This window comes from Melopsittacus undulatus, chromosome 9, assembly GCF_012275295.1.
Source record: "Melopsittacus undulatus isolate bMelUnd1 chromosome 9, bMelUnd1.mat.Z, whole genome shotgun sequence".
NCBI lineage: Eukaryota > Metazoa > Chordata > Aves > Psittaciformes > Psittaculidae > Melopsittacus > Melopsittacus undulatus.
In genome coordinates, this window is record NC_047535.1 from 20,357,898 (window position 1) to 20,378,004 (window position 20,107).

Consider the following 20,107-nt stretch of genomic DNA (forward strand, 5'->3'; position numbering starts at 1 on the left):
AGTATTTCCATAATCATATTGAAGATAACACCATATAATATTAAAGATAACACCATATGCAAGCTTGTAAGAATATAATTTATGATAATCTAAATCTTAAGAGATGTGAAATCTGTTCAATTTGTTTAGACGAACCACAGTAAGAACTTTATTCCCCTTCACATACTTGTTGTTCAGAAGCCATATTCCTTCACTGATGCATTTGAAACAGTCTGTTGGACTTGGACATAATTTTTACTAATTTCAGGGGAAATTGTTGTATCTGACAAAAGTATATTGTGTTATTAACAGAACTTCTGTTGCAAAATTGAACACTGCTTTTAAAGTGAAGCGTGGCCTCAGTTCTGTTCTTCCAACAAGCCTAGTATTTTGCTGCTCAGGTATATTATATTAGGTTGCAAACTCTTTCCTACATGATTAAGAGCAACTTCTACCTAATTCTAAGTTGTTGCAATTATATTTTTCAGTATTTTAGGGGAGATGTTGTTTCCCAGATGATGCTTTTGATGCAAGGAGCTCATAGTCCCTTATCAGTGCCAGGAAGAATCATGCTTATGAAAGAGCACTTTTCTTTTAAGCTGCTTTCCAACCCTTACTCTGGAATGGCTCAGGGTTTTTTTTGAGCTTGAGGTTTTGCTTCCTTTAGATTTACTTCCCCTTTTTTAGTTACATGATTATTTTATGAATGCACTACCACAGGTCACAGAATTATTAGAAGATAGATTTCTGGGGAGTGCTCCTTTGAAGGAAAAATACAGGTTTATTGCAAGAGTAGGACTTCTGGGTGCTAGGTTTTATTCAGGTGCAGAAGAAAAAGATGCAAGACCCCATTTTCAATGTAAGGAAATGTGATGACGCAAGCAATAGGGAAATGGCAGAGCATCACAAGAAATGCTGCATGTTTGATTTTTAGTAAATTCACGTGCAAGTTATGGTCCTTCTGCAGATCTCTCTCTTATCATCTTGTAAAATGGATAGTTCTGAATAATGAGTCAGTCCCAAAGGCATGAATAAATGATGCAGAAATATGGGCTAGCTGTTAAATAATGAAGAAAATTGTTTCCGTGAGGCATTTGGAAGAACAGGGAGGAAGCATTAGGGAGATGCTTTTGCAGCAAAACACCTTCTGCCTAAGAGCTGACCTAGTTCTGAGTGTCTGCAGAATATACCTGCCTAAGAGCTTTGCCTTTGTCTTGCTGCACATAACATTTGTGATATTTGGCTTGTGTTATAGGCAGCATACCAGCTTGCAAACCTCAGCCAGAGGATGGCACCACTGTTCAGCTTTCCTCACTGCCTTGTAACTCTAACAGCACTGATTTTGTCTCTGACACAAGTTATGGGATTTCCTTCATATCTTAATCTTACTCCCATTCTTATTTATAGGATTTAATGGAGCAGCTTGAAAAGCAAGACAAAACTGTTCGCAAGCTAAAGAAACAGTTGAAAGTATTTGCTAAGAAGATTGGTGAACTTGAAGGTACTTTTATATTTTCTGAGAAAGATTTTGGTTTACTTGTTGTGATCCTGTTGTCATCATATCCATCTATTCTAGCACTTTGTAAGGGAGCAAAGTCTGCAGTAGTATTAGTCTCTTTTAACTGACTCCAGAAACAGGAGGTATACTCAGACCATTATGTGTTCTTTTACAAACCTTTAGAAGATTTACCATATTTTGGAGCATGAGTAAAGGAGATTGATGTTTCTCTGGAGGCAGAAACTGAACATAAAGGCATGTTACCTGGGCTGTCTGTGTACTCAAAGACACTACCTGGTTTTGTCAAGACAAAAGCAATACTAAGTATGAACCAAGCAGAAATAATTTACCCAGTATTCCTTTGGTAATTTCTGTATCACTGGAGCCAAGAATGCTGAGACTGTCTTTTTCTGCTTGAGGTTTCCTTTTGGAGCTGCTGGCCAAACTTGAATATGAGGATGCTAAGATATGGACTAAGCTGATTTTATTTTTATGAGCGTTAGTGTAAGCTGCCTTAGGATCTCAGGACTGGTGGGGCTGAGAGTTTTCTGTGTCTCTGCATAAGTAAAGTAACTTTAATTGCTAAAAGCAATTAATAATGTTATAAAGTTGAAGTATGATTTTGTTTTTAAATAATCCTGGTCCTAACCTCTCAGAAAGCTTTTCATGGTCATCTCCTTTTTCCAGAAACAAGCTTGCTGCCTAATGAGCTGTCTTAATGAGTACTAAGACAGAAATCAGTGACTGTGTAGTTGTCAGTGTTTGAAAAGAACAATGATATCTGATTAAAGCTGAATTAATAGGAGTATATTATCCTTCAGTTAGTGGGATCTCTCCTTAACCTCCAGTTTGGATTTCTGCATTTTCTATTCCATTTGACAGGTGCACACATTCAGCATACTTACAGGATGTTACAGTTTGTAACTGCATGCAACTAGGAGGGTTTTGAGAAGAGTATGTAGCTTTCATGGGATGAAGCTGAATTATGCTTTGCAAAAATAAACATGCAACCTAATCAGGTAGAGCGTAGGTGTTGAATGTGATAGTGGGAGGTACTGTGTACAGCAAGGTGGATATTTCAGACATCCTTTTGAAAGGTTTGTTTTTAAAAATTCTTTCAGTACTCTTTGGTTACTACTGTGGACAAGACCACAGCAGTATTCATGCACAACACAAGGTGAGGAAAATGGTTTTGAAAACATAGTTTTGTCTGTGTATATTACCTAATTAATGTAGAAAGGTGTAGTAGGTCTGGCTGGGATGGAGTTAACTTTCTTCATAGCAGCCTGTACGATGCTGTGTTTTGGATTTGTGGCTAAAGCACTGTGGGTAACACATCAGTGTTTTGGCTGTTGCTGAACAGAACTGACACAGTGTCATGGTTGCCTCTTTTTCCCTGCTCTGCCACCTCAGTAAGCGGGGAGGTAGGAAGGCCCATGGGCACAGTCAGGACAGCTGACCCAAATTAGCTAGAGGAATATTCCATAATCCATACCACCTAATGTCAGGAGCCAGAAGAGGAGTTTTTTTTGCAATCAAGGTAGCTGTTGTTTGGAACCTGGGGGGGTATCTATCCCCCTATGGGTTGTTGTGAGTGATTGCCTTCGTTTTGCTTCCCCCTGCCCCTTTCCTTTGCTTATTAAACCATCCTTCTCTCAACACACATTATTTCTCACTTTTGCTCCTACTGTTCTCTTCTCTGTCCTGCTGGAGCCAGTGTGCATGCTTGGCTACTGGTTGAGGTAAACCTACGTAACTGGCAACAGACATCAAACTTGAAAAGTACCAGCATTTTGCAGAACAATTAACAGTGACCCTTGCAGTGTTAATCTGTGATTAAGTGATTAACAGCTATCACTTTGTCTTTGTGCTTTTATATGATAAAATCCAGGAAATCAGCAGTAAGTTTGTATCAGTGGATGCTGTTCACATACTTCTACCCTCCTTCAAAGGAGGAATGCCACCCCAAGATACGTTTGTCAACAGTCTTGTCTTTTTGTTTAATGGGAGTTTTGTTTTTTAATGTTATCCTGAACCAAAGAAAACATTTTTACTTCTCTGTGCTGGAGTTCTACCATAGAAATGTCATCATTTTCTCTGCTATGGACTCGAAAATATTTTATAATTGCTTTCATTCTCCCTCTGCAGTGGGCCAGATGGAGAACATATCCCCTGGACAAATCATTGACGAACCTATTCGTCCAGTTAACATTCCACGGAAAGAAAAGGATTTCCAAGGCATGTTGGAATATAAGAAGGAGGATGAACAAAAACTTGTCAAAAATCTTATTTTAGGTAAGCAGCTTTCACACTGCTGCCTCCTCTGCTCCCACACACCCTGAAAAATGAACAATGAAAAATGAATTGGAAGAGCATAGAATTTGCATTAGGATATTAAAAGCTTATTTTGGTTTTGACAGTGTTTAGTTTATCTAAAATTCTAAATCTGTTGTAATTTAATCATCCTTCCTGATGAGTGTTGTACATACTAATGTGCCTGCATGGGCTTTAGCAGGCAGCTATGATTTTTAGTTTATTCTGATATTTTGCAAGAAAGTGGTGGCTCTTGGTTTTCACTGTCCCTATGTAGATATGTGAATACCATTAACTGGGGAGGTTGCAATTACCTCATAGAACATCTTCCAATGATTTTTCACTTAACAAGATGGTATGTACTTGTTTTTTCCAAGAGCTGAAACCACGTGGGGTAGCTGTCAACCTGATTCCAGGACTACCAGCATATATTTTGTTCATGTGTGTGCGCCATGCGGATTACCTTAATGATGACCAAAAAGTGCGGTCGTTGTTGACTTCTACCATCAATGGCATCAAAAAAGTGTTGAAGGTTGGTTGGTCTGCTTGGTTTAAAAAAAAGTTAATTTAAAATCTGCTTTCAATTTTATGTTAGAGGAGTGAGGAAGAGGCTTTCAAAGAATTGGCTCTGGATTTCTGATCAGTAAACTCTGCCCACTGAAGTCACAAAAAAGTGATCTTAAGAAGCAACAAATTACATCAACAGCATTTTTTCCATATAATACCATAGATGCATTGAATTAGTGGAAAAAGATCTACCTTCTTTTTAATCTGAATAGTCTTCCTCCTCCAAAGCTCTGCTTACAAACTTTTGGATGCCGTCAAGAGTATGCATGATGAATGAGTCTTTGTTAATCTTTTCCAGAACACTTAATTAAAATGTTTAATTTGCAGTTTTGGTTCACAGATCTCTCCATTTGCTTTACCTACAGATAATAATATGTTACTGCCTGAAGTCTTTGCAGTGAGCTGGCTAGGAGAGCTTAGGTCAGGGGTATCTTGAAGGCATTATTAAAACATAAGTATGTCTTAAGTGTCACGGAGTTTTTAAGTCTTTAAATGAGACAGATGTGCTCAAAAGCCAAGCTACATTTAGTAAACAGTCCTGCAGGAGCTTAGATATTTGTAGAAAATTTCTGGGCATTTCTAAGTGACAGGAGTGCGCGCTGCAGAGCTCTAGAAATTTTTATTTACTCAGCATATACCGGATCCTGTGTTCTCTGGCAAGGAGAATTGGTTGGTTTGTTTTGTTCTCCTTATCAGGCTGCCAAAATGGTTATCATGTAAGCAACATTCATCAAAACTGAATTGTTTTCTGCTCCTCCTGCTGGCATCATTCCATCCTCATTGCTGGGCTCTTCACTAGTCACTGTACCAAGAATGGGTGTTTTGGGAATACATTCACACTGCCGGGTGATTTTCTGCACAGAGCAGTTAGGGCAGGTCTGTAAAACATAGAAAGTTCATATCTGTGGTGGAAATCATATGCTGAAAGTCCTTGAAAAATACTGCATTAACCAGGGAGGATCATCAGTGGTATTTTGGGAAAAAAACTTGCTTTTCTAGGACATTACTGAAACACACAAAGTTTTGCAAGCTATCACAGCTACAAAACAGTGGATTTTAAGTGTTTAATCGTTTAGCTAACATTTTATTATTTTATACATCCTACCAGTCTTTGTTAAAATGTGTTTGTTTTTATCTTCAGAAAAGAGGGGATGACTTCGAAACAGTGTCCTTCTGGCTATCTAACACCTGCCGATTTTTGCACTGTTTGAAGCAATACAGCGGAGAAGAGGTAAGCAGCGCTGCTGCTCTCATTTCTGTTGCTCTACAATACTACTGTGAGCACCGCTCTCTAACAGATTGCTGTAATATCTCAAAGTCTCTTAAAAAGGCGTCACTTTTTGGAATGATGGTGATGACATCAGTAGGAAGCACAAGAAAATAAGATTTGAACCAGCTCCATTTATTGCAGCCCAGAGGCTAGATGACACTGTGCTCCCAAAAGTGCCAGCTCAGATGAAGCAGAAGAATCTGGCTGCTAACATTACATCGTTTAGTAATTATTTTCTGCACTTCCTATAAAAAAGGCCATATTACGCCCATTAACCATACTGTGACAGACCAGTTTAGGTTTGGAGGCTGTGTTATGCCTGATTTGTTTTTCAGACTTAATTGGGCTTTTGGCCTTAAATGACCAGGTGAAAAAGCCTATGCTTGAGCACCAGAAAGTTAGCAGAGTTTGTTCCTCTGTCAGATACTTCAAGTGTTAAGTCATGGAAGCAGATGTTGTACAAATCACAACTGAAAAGCAAATCCCAGCATTAGCCTCAATCAGAAGACGTTCCAAATTGAAGATCTGAGGGACTGTGGCTATTATTTTCAAAGTATTATTTGTGAGTTGCATGGAAAACCCACAAATTCGTGTTTGTGCAATATTTTTGTATTCCATTAGAGCATTCATTTCTGTTATTTTATGAATTCAGGGGTTTATGAAGCATAATACACCTCGTCAAAACGAACACTGCCTCACTAATTTCGATCTAGCCGAATACAGACAAGTACTGAGTGACTTGGCTATTCAGATCTACCAACAACTTGTCCGAGTGTTGGAAAACATTCTGCAACCAATGATTGGTAAGGCAAAGTTGAATTCTTTAAACTTCACACTATAGTACCAAATGGAAAGTTGTGATGGTGGTAATATACTGTATCTTGTATTTCTTCCTAACCAGTAGTGTCATTACTGGTTCTAGTGGTATTCTTTGTAGTGATGACAAGGACTACACTGGAGAGGTTGGATTACAGGAAAAAACTAAACTGTGACTGGTTCTTCTGGCAGTGCCAGAATAAATGGATATACCTTATTCATGCTTGTCATAGATCATGCATTTACAGGAATAAACTGTTAGGACAGTCTGATATTTGCTGCCCTGTCTGTTGGGAAATATCCCATGGAAAAATTAGACTTCAATTACATGAGAACTCATAATTAAAATGAATATGGAGAGTTATGGTTGGTTGTTATTATGGACAGCAATTGGCAGTGAAATAGCAGAGGTGAAGCTCACATTCAAAGAGATTTTTTTTTCATTACAAATAACTTTTTTCCTGTCATACAGTACTCACATTTTCATTATGCTTTCCAATCACAACATTCAGAAGAATGGAACAGCTCTTGTTTTGCTGACTCTGCTGCTCATATGACCATGAGAGGAAAGAAATACTTTGCTAAGCTAGACTTCCCTTTCAAGCAGAGGTGATGGAATCTTTATATAAATCCTGTGAGTTTAGATTCTGCAGAACATAGAATTGCTGGAAATCATGGTCAAGTGTGGCAGGCAGAAAGCCCTGCTTTTCCTGTGTAGATACCATTTTGCCATCTTCTACAATTGCTTGCATGTTGGTGGTTTTCAGTCATTATAATAATGTTGCCAATCAAATGCAGTTTCAGGAATGCTGGAGCATGAGACAATCCAAGGTGTCTCAGGGGTGAAACCAACAGGGCTGCGGAAGAGAACGTCCAGTATTGCTGATGAAGGAACCTACACTTTGGACTCCATTATTCGGCAGCTGAACTCCTTCCATTCAGTGATGTGTCAGCATGGAATGGATCCAGAGCTGATCAAGCAGGTTGTCAAGCAGATGTTCTACATCATTGGGGCTGTAACGCTTAATAACCTTCTCCTGCGCAAGGACATGTGTTCGTGGAGCAAAGGAATGCAGATAAGGTGGGAGAGCTTATGTTGAGTGTGCTGCTGAAAACCTTAGTGAGCTCTTGACGCTGCTCAGCATCATTTTGATGGAATAGCAAATACATTTTGAATATTTATTTTTCCACATACAAAAGCTGCCAATGCTGTTAAATTGATGTTGTGAGGTTCAGTCAAAAAGAGCTTGGTTAAGTCAGGCCAACTCCCACCTGGCTTTCATGGAAGTGTGATAGAAGCAAACCAAAAGTATTTTGTCATTAAGTAGGAATCAGAAGTGTAGGTGAAATGTTGGTAGTTGCGTTCTCATCTTTTAGAATAGCAAACATCCTGTGGTTTTTGTATGCTGGTGGCACACTGTATACCTGCTGTGTTCACCCACCCTGTAGTTTGCTGCATACTATGGTAAGTCCTGTGCCATCTTACTCTGTTCCTGTGTCTGACATTAGTTGTCCAAGGCATTCTACTGGCATATGCCAAGAAATTTTGTCAAGGCATTCCAGCCCCTCAAGTGACTTTGAAAAGCCTCAGTGTACTTTTACATGGACAAAATCTTATTTGTCTTTCTTCTTATAACATTCCTGCAGTTAACAGGAACAGAAACAGATGGGAAAAGCTGGTTAGTGGAAGTCTTGGGCCATAGTTTCTGACTGTTTTGAAAATCAGAATTTCCTGTCTTAATCAGAAGAATATGAAAACTAAATTAAAGGAACAAACATATAAGGACAAAGAAGAAACATTGGGGAATAGAAATTGCACGTTTTCAATTTAGCCATCATCAAGCCTTGATGTCTTGATACTCCTACCTCTTTGTACAGATACAATGTGAGTCAACTAGAAGAATGGCTACGAGATAAAAATCTGATGAATAGCGGGGCTAAAGAAACCCTGGAACCCCTCATCCAGGCTGCACAGTTGTTACAAGTAAAAAAGAAAACGGATGAGGATGCTGAAGCCATTTGTTCAATGTGCAATGCACTGACTACTGCCCAGGTAAGTAAACTCTTACTGACTGTTCTGTCACTTTTGAGCAGTTCTCTGCTGGTATTTGCTGGTGTTTGCTATGCCTGCCTGCACTGCTATTGCACATGGATCAATGATTTCTTGCTTCGTTTTGCATTAGTAAAACTGAAACAAATTAAGTTGGAGTGGTAAAAAAAAAGACCAGACTTTTTTGAGGTCTGATGTTCAAGATAAGTTTTGGAGCAAATGAGAGGGATCTCAATAGATTGTGCAGTGTGTAGTACTATGCATAGTATCTCAGTCTGTGAAAATCCTTAGAGAAAGCTCTTCACTCAAAGACGTCTCTGTACCCTGTAGCTCTGCCTGGGATACCAGGAAATGATCTTTCTGCCATGAGAGTTAATATCCAGTTAATGGACAATTCACACAGAACTGTTGTCTCTGGGTCTACAAACAAAAGTGTTGAGTTACTGTACCATTAGCCTCGGAAGGCTGAACCAAGCACATCTTAGTGAACAGCTGAAGACTTCTCTTTATGAAAGCTTAGATTTTGTACAGATAAAGTTGCACTTTTCTTTAACAGGAGTAAATGAATCCAAGCATCTTTGGTGATTACTCAACATTCCCATCACGGAAAGGAAGAAATTTCTCCATTTCTTTCACAATGGGGTTGGCAATAGCAGTTGCATTGATACAGTCATTTTGATAAAGTAATTCACATTGCTGGAAAAATCTGTTTGTTTTTTACTGAAATAATAAGTTATAATTTCACGTGCTTTGAGTGTTTTAACTTTAAAAGTGTTGTGTTTTGGTTTGGTTTTAAAGAGAATTGTGTAAAAAACAAAGAGCATTTTTAATAAGTTTTTTTACAAGTTTAACCCATATTATTACTTAAAGTATTTCTGATGCAGTTTTTCCCTTTGGTGGTTTTAGCCTCATTTTTAGAGTAACAGCTCACTCTCTTGTAAAACAGTGGAGTCATAAGACTCTTGAATGAAAGCTACAGAAGGTCATAATTACAGGGTCAAAATTAGGGTGAGAGATAAAGTGTGTTTCTAGGGAGTGTAGGAACACACTCAGTTATCATCTGATTTTTCCATAGTTTGGTATTTTCCACAAGCATGTAGAAATTCAGAGTTTCTACCTCCAAAGAACACAAATTCTGGAAGAGGCAGTCATATACCATATAGCATTATGATGGAATTCCCTATGTATCAATAAAGCAAAAAATAAGGAATACTTGTAAAGAATTTTCTTTTTAAAATAGGTAATTTAAAATGCATATTATTAGTAACCATGGATATGTCTGTTGATTCAACAGTAAAATTAACCTGAGAATGGTTGTTCTTCACAGATTGTTAAAGTTCTGAATTTGTATACTCCAGTTAACGAGTTTGAAGAGAGAGTCTTGGTATCATTTATACGTACAATACAGGTATGGCTATATCTTTTAATCTATAGTTTTCTGACTATTCCTGATAAATCTTCTGCTGAGCCAAAATAGCTTGCATCCTGAAATACATTCAGGAGTCTGAAGTAACTAGGTTTGACGCTGTCAGCCTTAAAATTATAAGCAATCACGATTTGCTGCCTCCAGGCTTTCAAGAAAATGTTAGCTTCCCTGTCAGTCTCTGTGAGATTTTTGGAAGGTGAGAGGGTTTTGTGTGTATACATCTTTGTGTGTGTAAACACACTTTTATGTTTTATGACAACTTTTCAAGTGGTAACATATATATATGCAAATTTATTTTTGTCAGAGCTATGTCATAGAATCATAGAATAGTTAGGGTTGGAAAGGACCTTAAGATCATCTAGTTCCAACCCCCCTGCCATGGGCAGGGACACCTCACACTAAACCGTATCACCCAAGGCTTCATCCAACCTGGCCTTGTCTGCATGAGAAGTTCCAATTGCTTTGAAAACTGAGGCTTATCTTCATTCCAAAGTTCTTCATTTAGCCCTTTTATATAAGTTTATATATATTATATACATAACTTCTATAAAATTATAAAAACTTCTGTATAAGTTTTATATATATTGATGAAAATGAAATGTGTTGAAAATTCAAAGAAAAACAGCCAATAGAGCAAAGTAAAAGAAACAAAGATGATCCTTCTGGTCTGTTAGAAATTTGAATTGCATTACTAGCAGGATAAGGGAGATTGGGAAGGTATAAAACTATCATTTCACTTACTGAAAAGATGCCCAGATAGTGGGCATATTCTTCTTTCTGCAGGGGATCTTAATATCTTCATATTGCATTGTAAGGGGAATATATGCAGCACCAAAAATGACAACAGTAACTACAGTTAAAGGCATGATTGTTGCAAATGTGTTGGGTCAAGTTAGCATACAGTGTGTGTCAGTACACACCCAGGTTTCTGTAAGCACAGATGAAACACAACCTCTTTGTAAGATGATAATTATCAATGAATAATTGGCTAAATGCTAATGTAATCACTTTCTTATCTTTGCAGATGCGTCTGCGAGACAGGAAGGACTCTCCTCAGTTGCTCATGGATGCCAAACACATCTTCCCTGTTACTTTTCCATTTAATCCATCCTCTCTGGCATTAGAAACCATTCAGATCCCAGCCAGCTTGGGCCTGGGCTTCATATCACGTGTCTGATTGCAAGGATGTACCATCAGTGTTAGATGGAGAATCAGTTGCCTCATATCTTTACCCATTAAAACCTAGTGACCCACTGAAAACACATTTTCTGAACACTCTGTATGTATGCCCAGATCTGTAGTACAAGTAACTGGAAAACTACATAAGAGCACCACAGATTGGAGGCTAATAGTAAGATGTGCATTTGTGTTCAGTCATTGCATTTATGAGGACATCACCGATTCATGCTTTTCCAGAACATGGAAATTGAGCTTGGACTAAAATTGTGTCTTCAGCTGTCTAGAGACATTTTTAGATCTTAAGTAACATATTTAAATAGTGTAAAATAAACTCCGTATGTAATCTCATAGGCAGGAATCAACAGGGATAGCCCTGAACATGGAAGACTTGAAAGTAAGGCATTTTGTAGTAGAATGCAGTCACTTGGGAGCCTGTTACATTTAATTTGTGAAAACTGGAGTAGAGAAACACAAACTGGCAATATAGAAAATGATTTCTTAAACCACTTATTTGTGCCGGTTTGACATGAATTCTAGTGATAAGTCTTATAGCTCACTATATGCTGTTACTTAGTTGTTCATTTGTTAGCACTGTGGTTTACCAAGCATACTAAATCGCTGCTGCATATTGTGTTCTTTTAAATGTACAACAGTATCATACTAAGCACTAAAAATAAGATAATTTCAGTTTTTGTTGTCAACCTTATTTGCAGTCTTATGTAGTTTGTTACTTTAACTGGATTTTTGCAAATGGTATCAAATAACACCTATAAAAGAAAATGGTAACTAAGCACAAGTAGCACACTGGAAATTACATGTTTAGTTATTTTTAAAAGTAGCTAAAAATACACAATCTTGAAGCAAATGATCAGAAGTCAATAATGATTTCAGTGTTAATTTAGATTTTGTAGTCTGTCTAATGTTCTTCGTTTGTAGACCCCAGAAATGACAGCATGTGTTTTGAGTGTGATCCCTTTTGGTTTGTTGCCACTTAAAAAAAAGAGGGGGGGGGGAAGAAAAGAAAGAAAAAAAAAGTATTCCTTCATTCTGGAATTTGAGAGGAAAAACTTTAATAGAAAATTTTTGTAGTAGCCCAAGGCTCTCATTCTTTGAAAGGTTGACAAGAACGTTAAGTAGGTTTTGACTGTGATGCTGTCACTTGACTATGATTCATGCTGATTTAATGGTTGCAGATCCAGAGTGCCATTCAATAATGAGAAACTGAGTTATTTTGGATCTTGCACATCTTACTGGAAAGGTTCTTCTGTCTCACATATCTTCACAACAGAATTCACATTTCACAATGTGCAAATTAAGTGCAGAAGCCCTGCTTAAGGTTCCAGTTCTGAACTTTAAAAGAGGCAGTTTGTGGTGTATGACTCAAATATACACGTAAAAAAAAAGCCACACAGATTGTTTAATTGCATTGTGCAATATTTTTTATGTATTATAGCAATTAGTATCTTAGCATTAACATTAATTTGTTTTAAAATATTGAGAAATAATCTAGAGGTACACTATTAGACTATTTGGTACTAATCTGTTTGCCTGCAAACTCACAGAAAAAAACCTTGCTGTTAAGCAGACTGAAACATTTCAGTTGTTTTACCTGAGAAGCAGACATGCTGTTTGTATGGTTGCTAAAATCGGTAGTACAGACAACCCAAATTTTGTCACTATCAGGTTAAGGTGCTCAGGTTGTCTTACTTTCAAATGTGTATGCCCCATGTTATGTTTGATGGGTCATGCCAGTACTTCCAAGAATCTAATACTGTATTGCATAACTGTTGTGAGTGATCTTTGCTAAATGATTTGGATTGTTTTCCTGTGCATGGTATACCAAACACTCTTTTTTCCAATGTTACTTAATTCTTGAAACTACGGCTACTACTGTTAAGTGGCTCCAGATAAGGTATAATATAATTTTCAGGCTGTTAGGGGTACTGTACTTGTGAGAATGTAATGGGAAAGCCTTCACATCCAGTAATGAGGCTAGGAAAGAAAATACCTGAGAACATGCTGACCTATAAATTTTTTCTCCTATCGAAAACCAAACTATTGGCATTACAGTATGTTCCTACTATAGATCAGGAAATGTATCCACTACTTAAGCATTAGTGTTTAAAATGTATGCCTAAATGTATTTTTGTTTCATTTTTAAGTTTGTTTACCTGTAAAAAGCCTTATTGTATCTTGGTTCCTTAAAAAAAAGTAGTGTTTAGTAATTTATAGGTATTATCCTTAAACTCAGTGGTTTGACTGGTATTACTTTTATATCACATTAAAAGTATATGCTGCTTGACATGTTTTAAAGGAAAATACTTTGAAGGCGGAAGAGATGCGTAGTTGGTAACTCTACAAACATTTTACATGGCAGTATTTTACACGCACTTTTCAGAAGTAAAATCTTAGCATCAGTGTATAATATATCTCTCACCTTAGGACTAATCTCTCTTTAACCATATAATATAATGCAGATTTATTTTAACAACTTGTTTTGTTTTTTTTCCTTTGAATCATTGTCATGCTCTTTTAATGTGGACATCTTTTATATTTTAATTTATTATCTATTGCTATGATAGATTTTATCAGATGCTGGAAAATTACTTGTCAACCACCCCTTAGAATTCTATACAGTTATTATAGAGAATTTGCACAATAATTACCTCATTCAGTTTGGTGTATTTTTATTCCAGTGATCATTTTATTCTGATGTTTAGGACACAGTCTTCTATCCAAATTGCTTCTCAGACTTCAATCTGGGATGGAACATGAAAGTGCGTTAAGTCCATTAAATGCAATTAATCTATTCTATCCCAGGGGAGAAGAAATACCAACTTCAGTGTTGAAAAGTGGATTGATAACCAGTAACACTGGTTCCCAACTTGGAAACACCAGCATTTGCAATTTGAAGGTCTGTGTAATTTGTGATTTAAACTGAATACATTTCAAATACCGTACAAAAACTATGAGTAAACCATGTGGTTTTTTAAGATGCTAATACTTCATGTGATAAATAAAGCCTTTAAACATAGGTTTTCACTCAATGCCACTACAGTACATAGATGAAAACCAAAACATTGTCAGAATGACCTGAGCTCTGATCCGTTATAGTGTCTGATGTTGTACTTAGTAAATGTATGCATCATAAAAGCTGTAGCCTAATAGCTATCACTGGAAAATGTCCAAATAAAAATACAACACTAGGATTTGCTTTGGATTTTTGTGTTTGCTTGTGTGGTTGTTCAGACGTTGTGTGCTGGCACAGTCCCCAGTAGTCACAGAGGTTCCCTGCACCTTCATGGCAGAGTTCATGTTGACTGCCAAGGGAGTTGGTTCAAATCTGAGGGTTGTGTAAATACATACCGGGATAGTAACAGTGTGCTATAAACTGCTGTGCTTGGTTGGAAATACTCGTTTCACCATAACCCACTTCTGTTAGCTTATTTTGTCACCAATAGTAACTGTTACTGAAATAAGAATGAAGATTTGTGCTTTGCTAAAACATTGTCTTTCTGCATCTTTGATGGCGGATCCTGCGCTTCTGGCATATATCCACCTGCCAAAACCTGATGATAGGTTTATTCAAGCCTTCTTCCTCATAAAGGATATTTAAATATAGTACCTGTGAGAGCCCGAAGCTTACTAACTGAATTCTGAGATGTTCGTTTTCATCTTGTTCTAAATTTGCTAGAGAAACCCCCTTCATGGTGTCTGATAGGTGATTAATGATGTGCCTGGGTTTTTTTTTCCCTGCTTGTCTCCCCTCGTGATCCCCCTGTCACCTAGAGTACCCATTATTCCTAATCTCTAACGATGTATGCAGGCTGCCAGCTTTGCCAGCGTGGTGCCTGGGATTACTCCGCATCTACACCGTACCTGTGTACCTGTCAGAGCCGGGAGCCACCCCGCAGGCTGCGGCACGAACAGCCCCGCACGGCTCCGAGCGCTTTCCCGAGCGGCTCGGCCGGGCCTGCGGGAGGCGCCCTGCGGGCGGGGCCGGCCCGGGATCCGGTTCCCCGGGCCTCGGGGCGGGCCGCGGCAGCGCTCCCCGCCAGCCCCAGCGGCCGCTCTGCCCCATGGCGCTGGCTGAGCTCTACACGCAGGTGAGCGGGAAGGGGAGGGGAGGGAAGGGAAGCAGCGGGGTCGCCGTCGCCGGAGCGCGCTTGTGCGTTCGGGGCTGCAGCGCCGCGGTGCGTTACAGCCTGAGCCGCCTGTGCTGCGCGGTGTGCGCTGAGCCGGACCTGGGAACCTGCGCCCCGGGCGGCTCGGCTACAGCACATCGGGGCGGCCGTGAAGGCTCCGGGCAGCACGGGAAAACAGCGCTGGTTTTTCAGATAAATACCTGTTTCCTGAGGCTTTTGGCCTTTGTGTGTAGGGCTCTGATGTGCTAGCCAGTAGTGAGGCACGTTTAAAGTTTAACAGTACTCCCCTGGCCACTCAGTCGTGGGGTGCTGGCTCTTGTCGTTATGCAGATACTGCGTGTTAGGCAGAGCTTGGCAACAAACCGAAGTTTCCTCCTCTTTAACGTGGCTGCTGTATTTTTTGCACAATTTCTCCCACTTTTCCTGTAGTCACCGGTGTTGTGACATATCATTTGTTTGCTTAGCTCTAAATAGTACAAGTGATTCACTTACAGGACTGTATCTCTTCTATCCCAGAAGCACCTGCTGTGATTAACAGCTGTTAGCCTTGTGCTGCAGGGGTATTTATTCGATTGGTGTGGTGGTACCACATGGGGCACAGCTGAAAGCAGGAATGGTTGGGTTTCTTCTTCGGGAGTAGTGTTTAGCAGGCGGAAGCAGAATGGGTGTAACTTGATCCGAAAATGAGCAAACTCTGCTGTGTTTACCTGCGAGGCAGGTCTGGAGGAGGGAATGTTGGTAGGCCGGCTGCATTTGCCAATGGAGGCTCCTGGAGCTGAAGAACCAGCCCTTCAATCACATGCTTTTCCTCCCTATCTTGGCCCTGACCTAGCACAGTTCACTTTCTTACATGGGAACACGCTGTGTGGGATACTCTTGACCCACACGGAGCAACAGCAAATAAAGAATTCTGTTTAATTTCTCAGGTAAGCAGCTGCAGCAGTTCTCATGTGTTTATGTAAGCACAGTTGGTTTCAACTGACCAGGAATATAGATACCTGTGTTCCCCACGGAGGGAAATCGAATGAAGGGTGTTAACCATTTAACACCCTTTGTTTGTTTGGATATCAAAACAGATGCTGGAAGGTTATATGGCAGGGCTGCTTGTGCAAGTAGGGACTAAATGGTCTTGTGCTCCCTGGTGTTACTTTGTCACAAATTAGAGGAGTGATGGTTCCTAAGAAACTCAGTATTAGCATGTACTGGTGGTTTTCAGGCTGTCTTTAGTTCTGTCTTCTCCTTACATCCAAATATATCCTTCAGTGTTGTCTTCATTGCCATCTGAGATACACGCTATATGGTATAAAAAATGGTTCAAAGAAGATGATGAAGTGTCAGAAGTGGTCACAACCTGCAAATTCCTGAAGTGATTTCAGTGTTACTGAAACCAGTGTTATCAATGCATAGTTGATGCCTTAGGGAGGTTTTTGGGGATGCTGCTGCTGTGTTAAACCCTGGCAGAATAGGGAGGATACACTCCACATTCAGGAAGACTGGAATTCCTGACTTACAGAGGTTGCCAGCTGTGTTATGTCCTTTTAAGGAATGCTGTTTCCTATAGCTTCTAGGTCAGCACATGTAAAGATATTGATAATGCTTCAACGTTGTAACTTCAGCACAGGATAACTAGATGTCTCCAGCAACGTAATTTGCATTTAAACACACTTCAGAAGGCCAGAGGTAATTCTGTTGTCTCAGTTCTTCAAATGTGTAAAAGAGAATTACAATTCACCTGCTTCCATTGGAAATAAGCACTCTTGGGAAGGGTTGTTTCTCCCTGAGGCAGAGCTAAAGTACCAGACTGGGACTGAGCTCAGCTGAGGCGGCCGATTGCTTGTAAAGAGAGAAACCTGCTGATGGTCTTTGACATTCACCCTGTAAGAGGGGAAGATGTTGTTTGGAGCTCGTACTTCAGTCCCATTGAAAGAAAGGTACCTGTGCAGAGCCTTTCTTGTGTATACATCTATACCTATGGCAAAATGCTATCTAAGTTCAGTGTCCTACACTTGCATTGAGGGAAGTGTCAGTTCTGGTAAATGAGATGTCTTCTCACGTACTTGCTCATTTAAAATCTCCTATAAATTGGGGCTCTGTCTCAAGTGGGTTTTATTCTCTTTGTTCAGTGTTAGAGGGTTTGAAGAACTAGGCAACAGTCTGGCCCTTGTTCACCCTCCTGCACACCACTGTTCTGCAGCCTTCTGCATGCTGCTGTTCTGAAGCCCTTGTGCTAAACAGGAGCAGAACAAACATGTCTGAGCTGGAGTCTGCTCTTGAGTTTGTTTTCCTTTCATGATGACTTGCTAAAACACAGAAATACAGCCTGCTGAACAGAGCTACTAATAATCCAGAGTCCTGGCATCCAGTTCTGCTTTAGGTTGCACTGACATTTGAAAACTGTTTTTTTCATGCCACTCTGGTATTATGCTAATAACTAAGCTAATCATTACCTTGTTTTTTTGTTGTAGTACAATAGGGTTTGGATCCCTGATAATGAAGAAGTTTGGCGGTCTGCAGAAATCACAAAAAACTACAAAGCTGGAGACCATTTTCTCCATGTGCAGTTAGAAGATGGAACTGTAAGGAGAAAGCCTTAATTATTGTGGGGTTTGCTGGCATATGTTTATGGAGACACACAGGACTCATGGGATATAAATGACTTGTGCATACTTTCTTTCATGCTAACCCTGTGGTGACCAGAATTTTATCACATTGAAATTTGTACAGAAAACAGCTGTTATCTAAAATGATGAAAAGTGCAATTTTACTCTTTGTATGATGTTAGTATAGAGCACATATCTCTGAGATCACTTCACTTTTGAAACAAGCGCTGAAACTCATCTTAAGTTGATGTGAATCAGAAGTGCAGGGCAGGCACAGTTCTGTCTCACAGAGCCAGCTGTTGTGGTTTTTTTTCTCTCTAAAGTTGTTGCTTTAAGTAAGATTTGTTAATTTTAGTGTCTGAGTTCTTTCTAGTTTAATGTTTCTAAAACAGTTTTTCTGCATTGCTGTTCTGTAAATACAAGTATTAAATGTGTGGCTAAATGGATTTGTTGAAATAAACAGAAGTTTTAAACAATGTGTAAAGAAAAACGAAGGGTTGCAAGTAAGGGTATTTTCAGAGCTGACTTAAGTTCTGACCAGTTCATTCAGTTGCCACTGGTCTGCTGTTTTCATCAGTACTTGAAATACACGTGTGTTTGGAGAGCTATAGTATTTTCCATTTTATAGATTTCAGTACAAAATACAGTGAATAAAGAAAATGTGGCTTTCACTTTGGTAAATAGTGGAGAACTTCACCTTACTGTAATGATCTGCAAATCCCTAAGTTCAGTGGGATATATGGAATTGATGAAATACAGGATCAGACAGGGCTCCATCAACCCTGTAACTTTGTGTAAAGGTAGAAGATCAATATATGTTTAGGCAAAACTAATGCGTTTTATGATACTGCAAGTCGTTTTTGTTGACAGGAACTGAATTACCCTGTTGATCCAGCTGCTTTGCCACCCCTCCGAAACCCTGACATACTTGTTGGTGAAAATGATCTCACTGCACTTAGTTATCTCCATGAACCTGCTGTTTTACACAATCTTAAAGTTCGTTTTGTGGAGTCTAGGCTTATCTACACCTATAGTGGTAAGCAAAGGAAAATGCAAGGCTTAAGAAAAGAAATCTTGGGTTAGTTTGCAATGATAAATGTATTTTAATTCACTTTTATGTGAGTATAGACTTGTTTGTTGATCAGTATCTCCTACCTAGTTTAGAAAATATTACTACTTTGTATCAGTTTAACTGTTGTTGCCAAAACCTGTCATTTGATTGAACTAACCTGTGTTTTATTTTTATTTTGTGCACTTGTTTGTAGGAATAATTTTGGTTGCAATAAACCCCTATAAACAGTTGCCAATATACGGAGATGCTATTATCCATGCATATAGTGGGCAAAACATGGGGGACATAGATCCGCATATATTTGCTGTGGCAGAAGAGGCGTACAAGCAAATGGCAAGGTTCAGTATGTTGTTTAATGTCCATAAGTAACATTTTAAGTCTAGTGCAGCCAGTATTAATCATCATTTAATTTAACTGTGTATGTACCACTGGCTATTAAGAATACCTTTGAATGAGCAGCTTAACCTGAAGAGGAGTAATTCCTTAATGAGTGGGGGAATTTCTAGAACTTGTAACTATTTTCATTCTTGATGGGGGGCAAAATGCTCTTTTAGCTGAGTGAATAACAGTGACATTAGCCTAGATGTTACAACCAAAGAGGACTAAAAGATGAACAGTTAAAAGATGAAACTGGTAGGAGAGTAGATCATAGAATTATAAAATAGTTAGGGTTGGAAAGGACCTTAAGATCATCTGGTTCCAACCCCCCTGCCATGGGCAGGGACACCTCACACTAAACCATATCACCCAAGGCTTCATCCAGCCTGGCCTTGAACACTGCCAGGGATGGAGCATTCACTACCTCCCTGGGCAACCCATTCCAGTACCTCACCACCCTAACAGTAAAGAATTTCTTCCTTATATCAAGTCTAAACCTCTGCTGTTTAAGTTTCAACCCGTTACCCCTTGTCCTATCACTACAGTCCCTAATGAATAGTCCCTCCCCAGCATCCCTGTAGGCCCCCTTCAGATACTGGAAGGCTGCTATGAGGTCTCCATGCAGCCTTCTCTTCTCCAGGCTGAACAGCCCCAACTTTCTCAGCCTGTCTTCATATGGGAGGTGCTCCAGTCCCCTGATCATCCTCGTGGCCTCCTCTGGACTTGTTCTAACAGTTCCATGTCCTTTTTATGTTGAGGACACCAGAACTGCACACGAGACTCCAGATGAGGTCTCACAAGAGCAGAGTAGAGG

General features: G+C 39.3%; 2 protein-coding genes across 2 annotated transcripts in view; both read left to right on the forward strand.

Moving 5' to 3' along the window:
- The window catches only part of MYO5A (myosin VA), a 102,980-nt gene extending 88,662 nt beyond the window's left edge, over window positions 1-14,318 (forward strand). The window contains exons 32-40 of the mRNA XM_034065880.1: window positions 1,387-1,480; window positions 3,626-3,772; window positions 4,168-4,322; window positions 5,499-5,588; window positions 6,280-6,430; window positions 7,242-7,524; window positions 8,322-8,496; window positions 9,821-9,901; window positions 10,944-14,318. Of these exons, the coding sequence (XP_033921771.1) occupies window positions 1,387-1,480; window positions 3,626-3,772; window positions 4,168-4,322; window positions 5,499-5,588; window positions 6,280-6,430; window positions 7,242-7,524; window positions 8,322-8,496; window positions 9,821-9,901; window positions 10,944-11,096 (1,329 nt within the window). The 3' untranslated portion in view covers window positions 11,097-14,318. The remainder of the gene's footprint in view (window positions 1-1,386; window positions 1,481-3,625; window positions 3,773-4,167; window positions 4,323-5,498; window positions 5,589-6,279; window positions 6,431-7,241; window positions 7,525-8,321; window positions 8,497-9,820; window positions 9,902-10,943) is intronic.
- An 838-nt stretch (window positions 14,319-15,156) lies between these two features.
- The window catches only part of MYO5C (myosin VC), a 37,761-nt gene continuing 32,810 nt past the window's right edge, over window positions 15,157-20,107 (forward strand). The window contains exons 1-4 of the mRNA XM_031046128.2: window positions 15,157-15,204; window positions 17,709-17,819; window positions 18,714-18,879; window positions 19,109-19,253. Coding sequence (XP_030901988.1) covers window positions 15,178-15,204; window positions 17,709-17,819; window positions 18,714-18,879; window positions 19,109-19,253 — 449 coding nt within the window. The 5' untranslated portion in view covers window positions 15,157-15,177. The remainder of the gene's footprint in view (window positions 15,205-17,708; window positions 17,820-18,713; window positions 18,880-19,108; window positions 19,254-20,107) is intronic.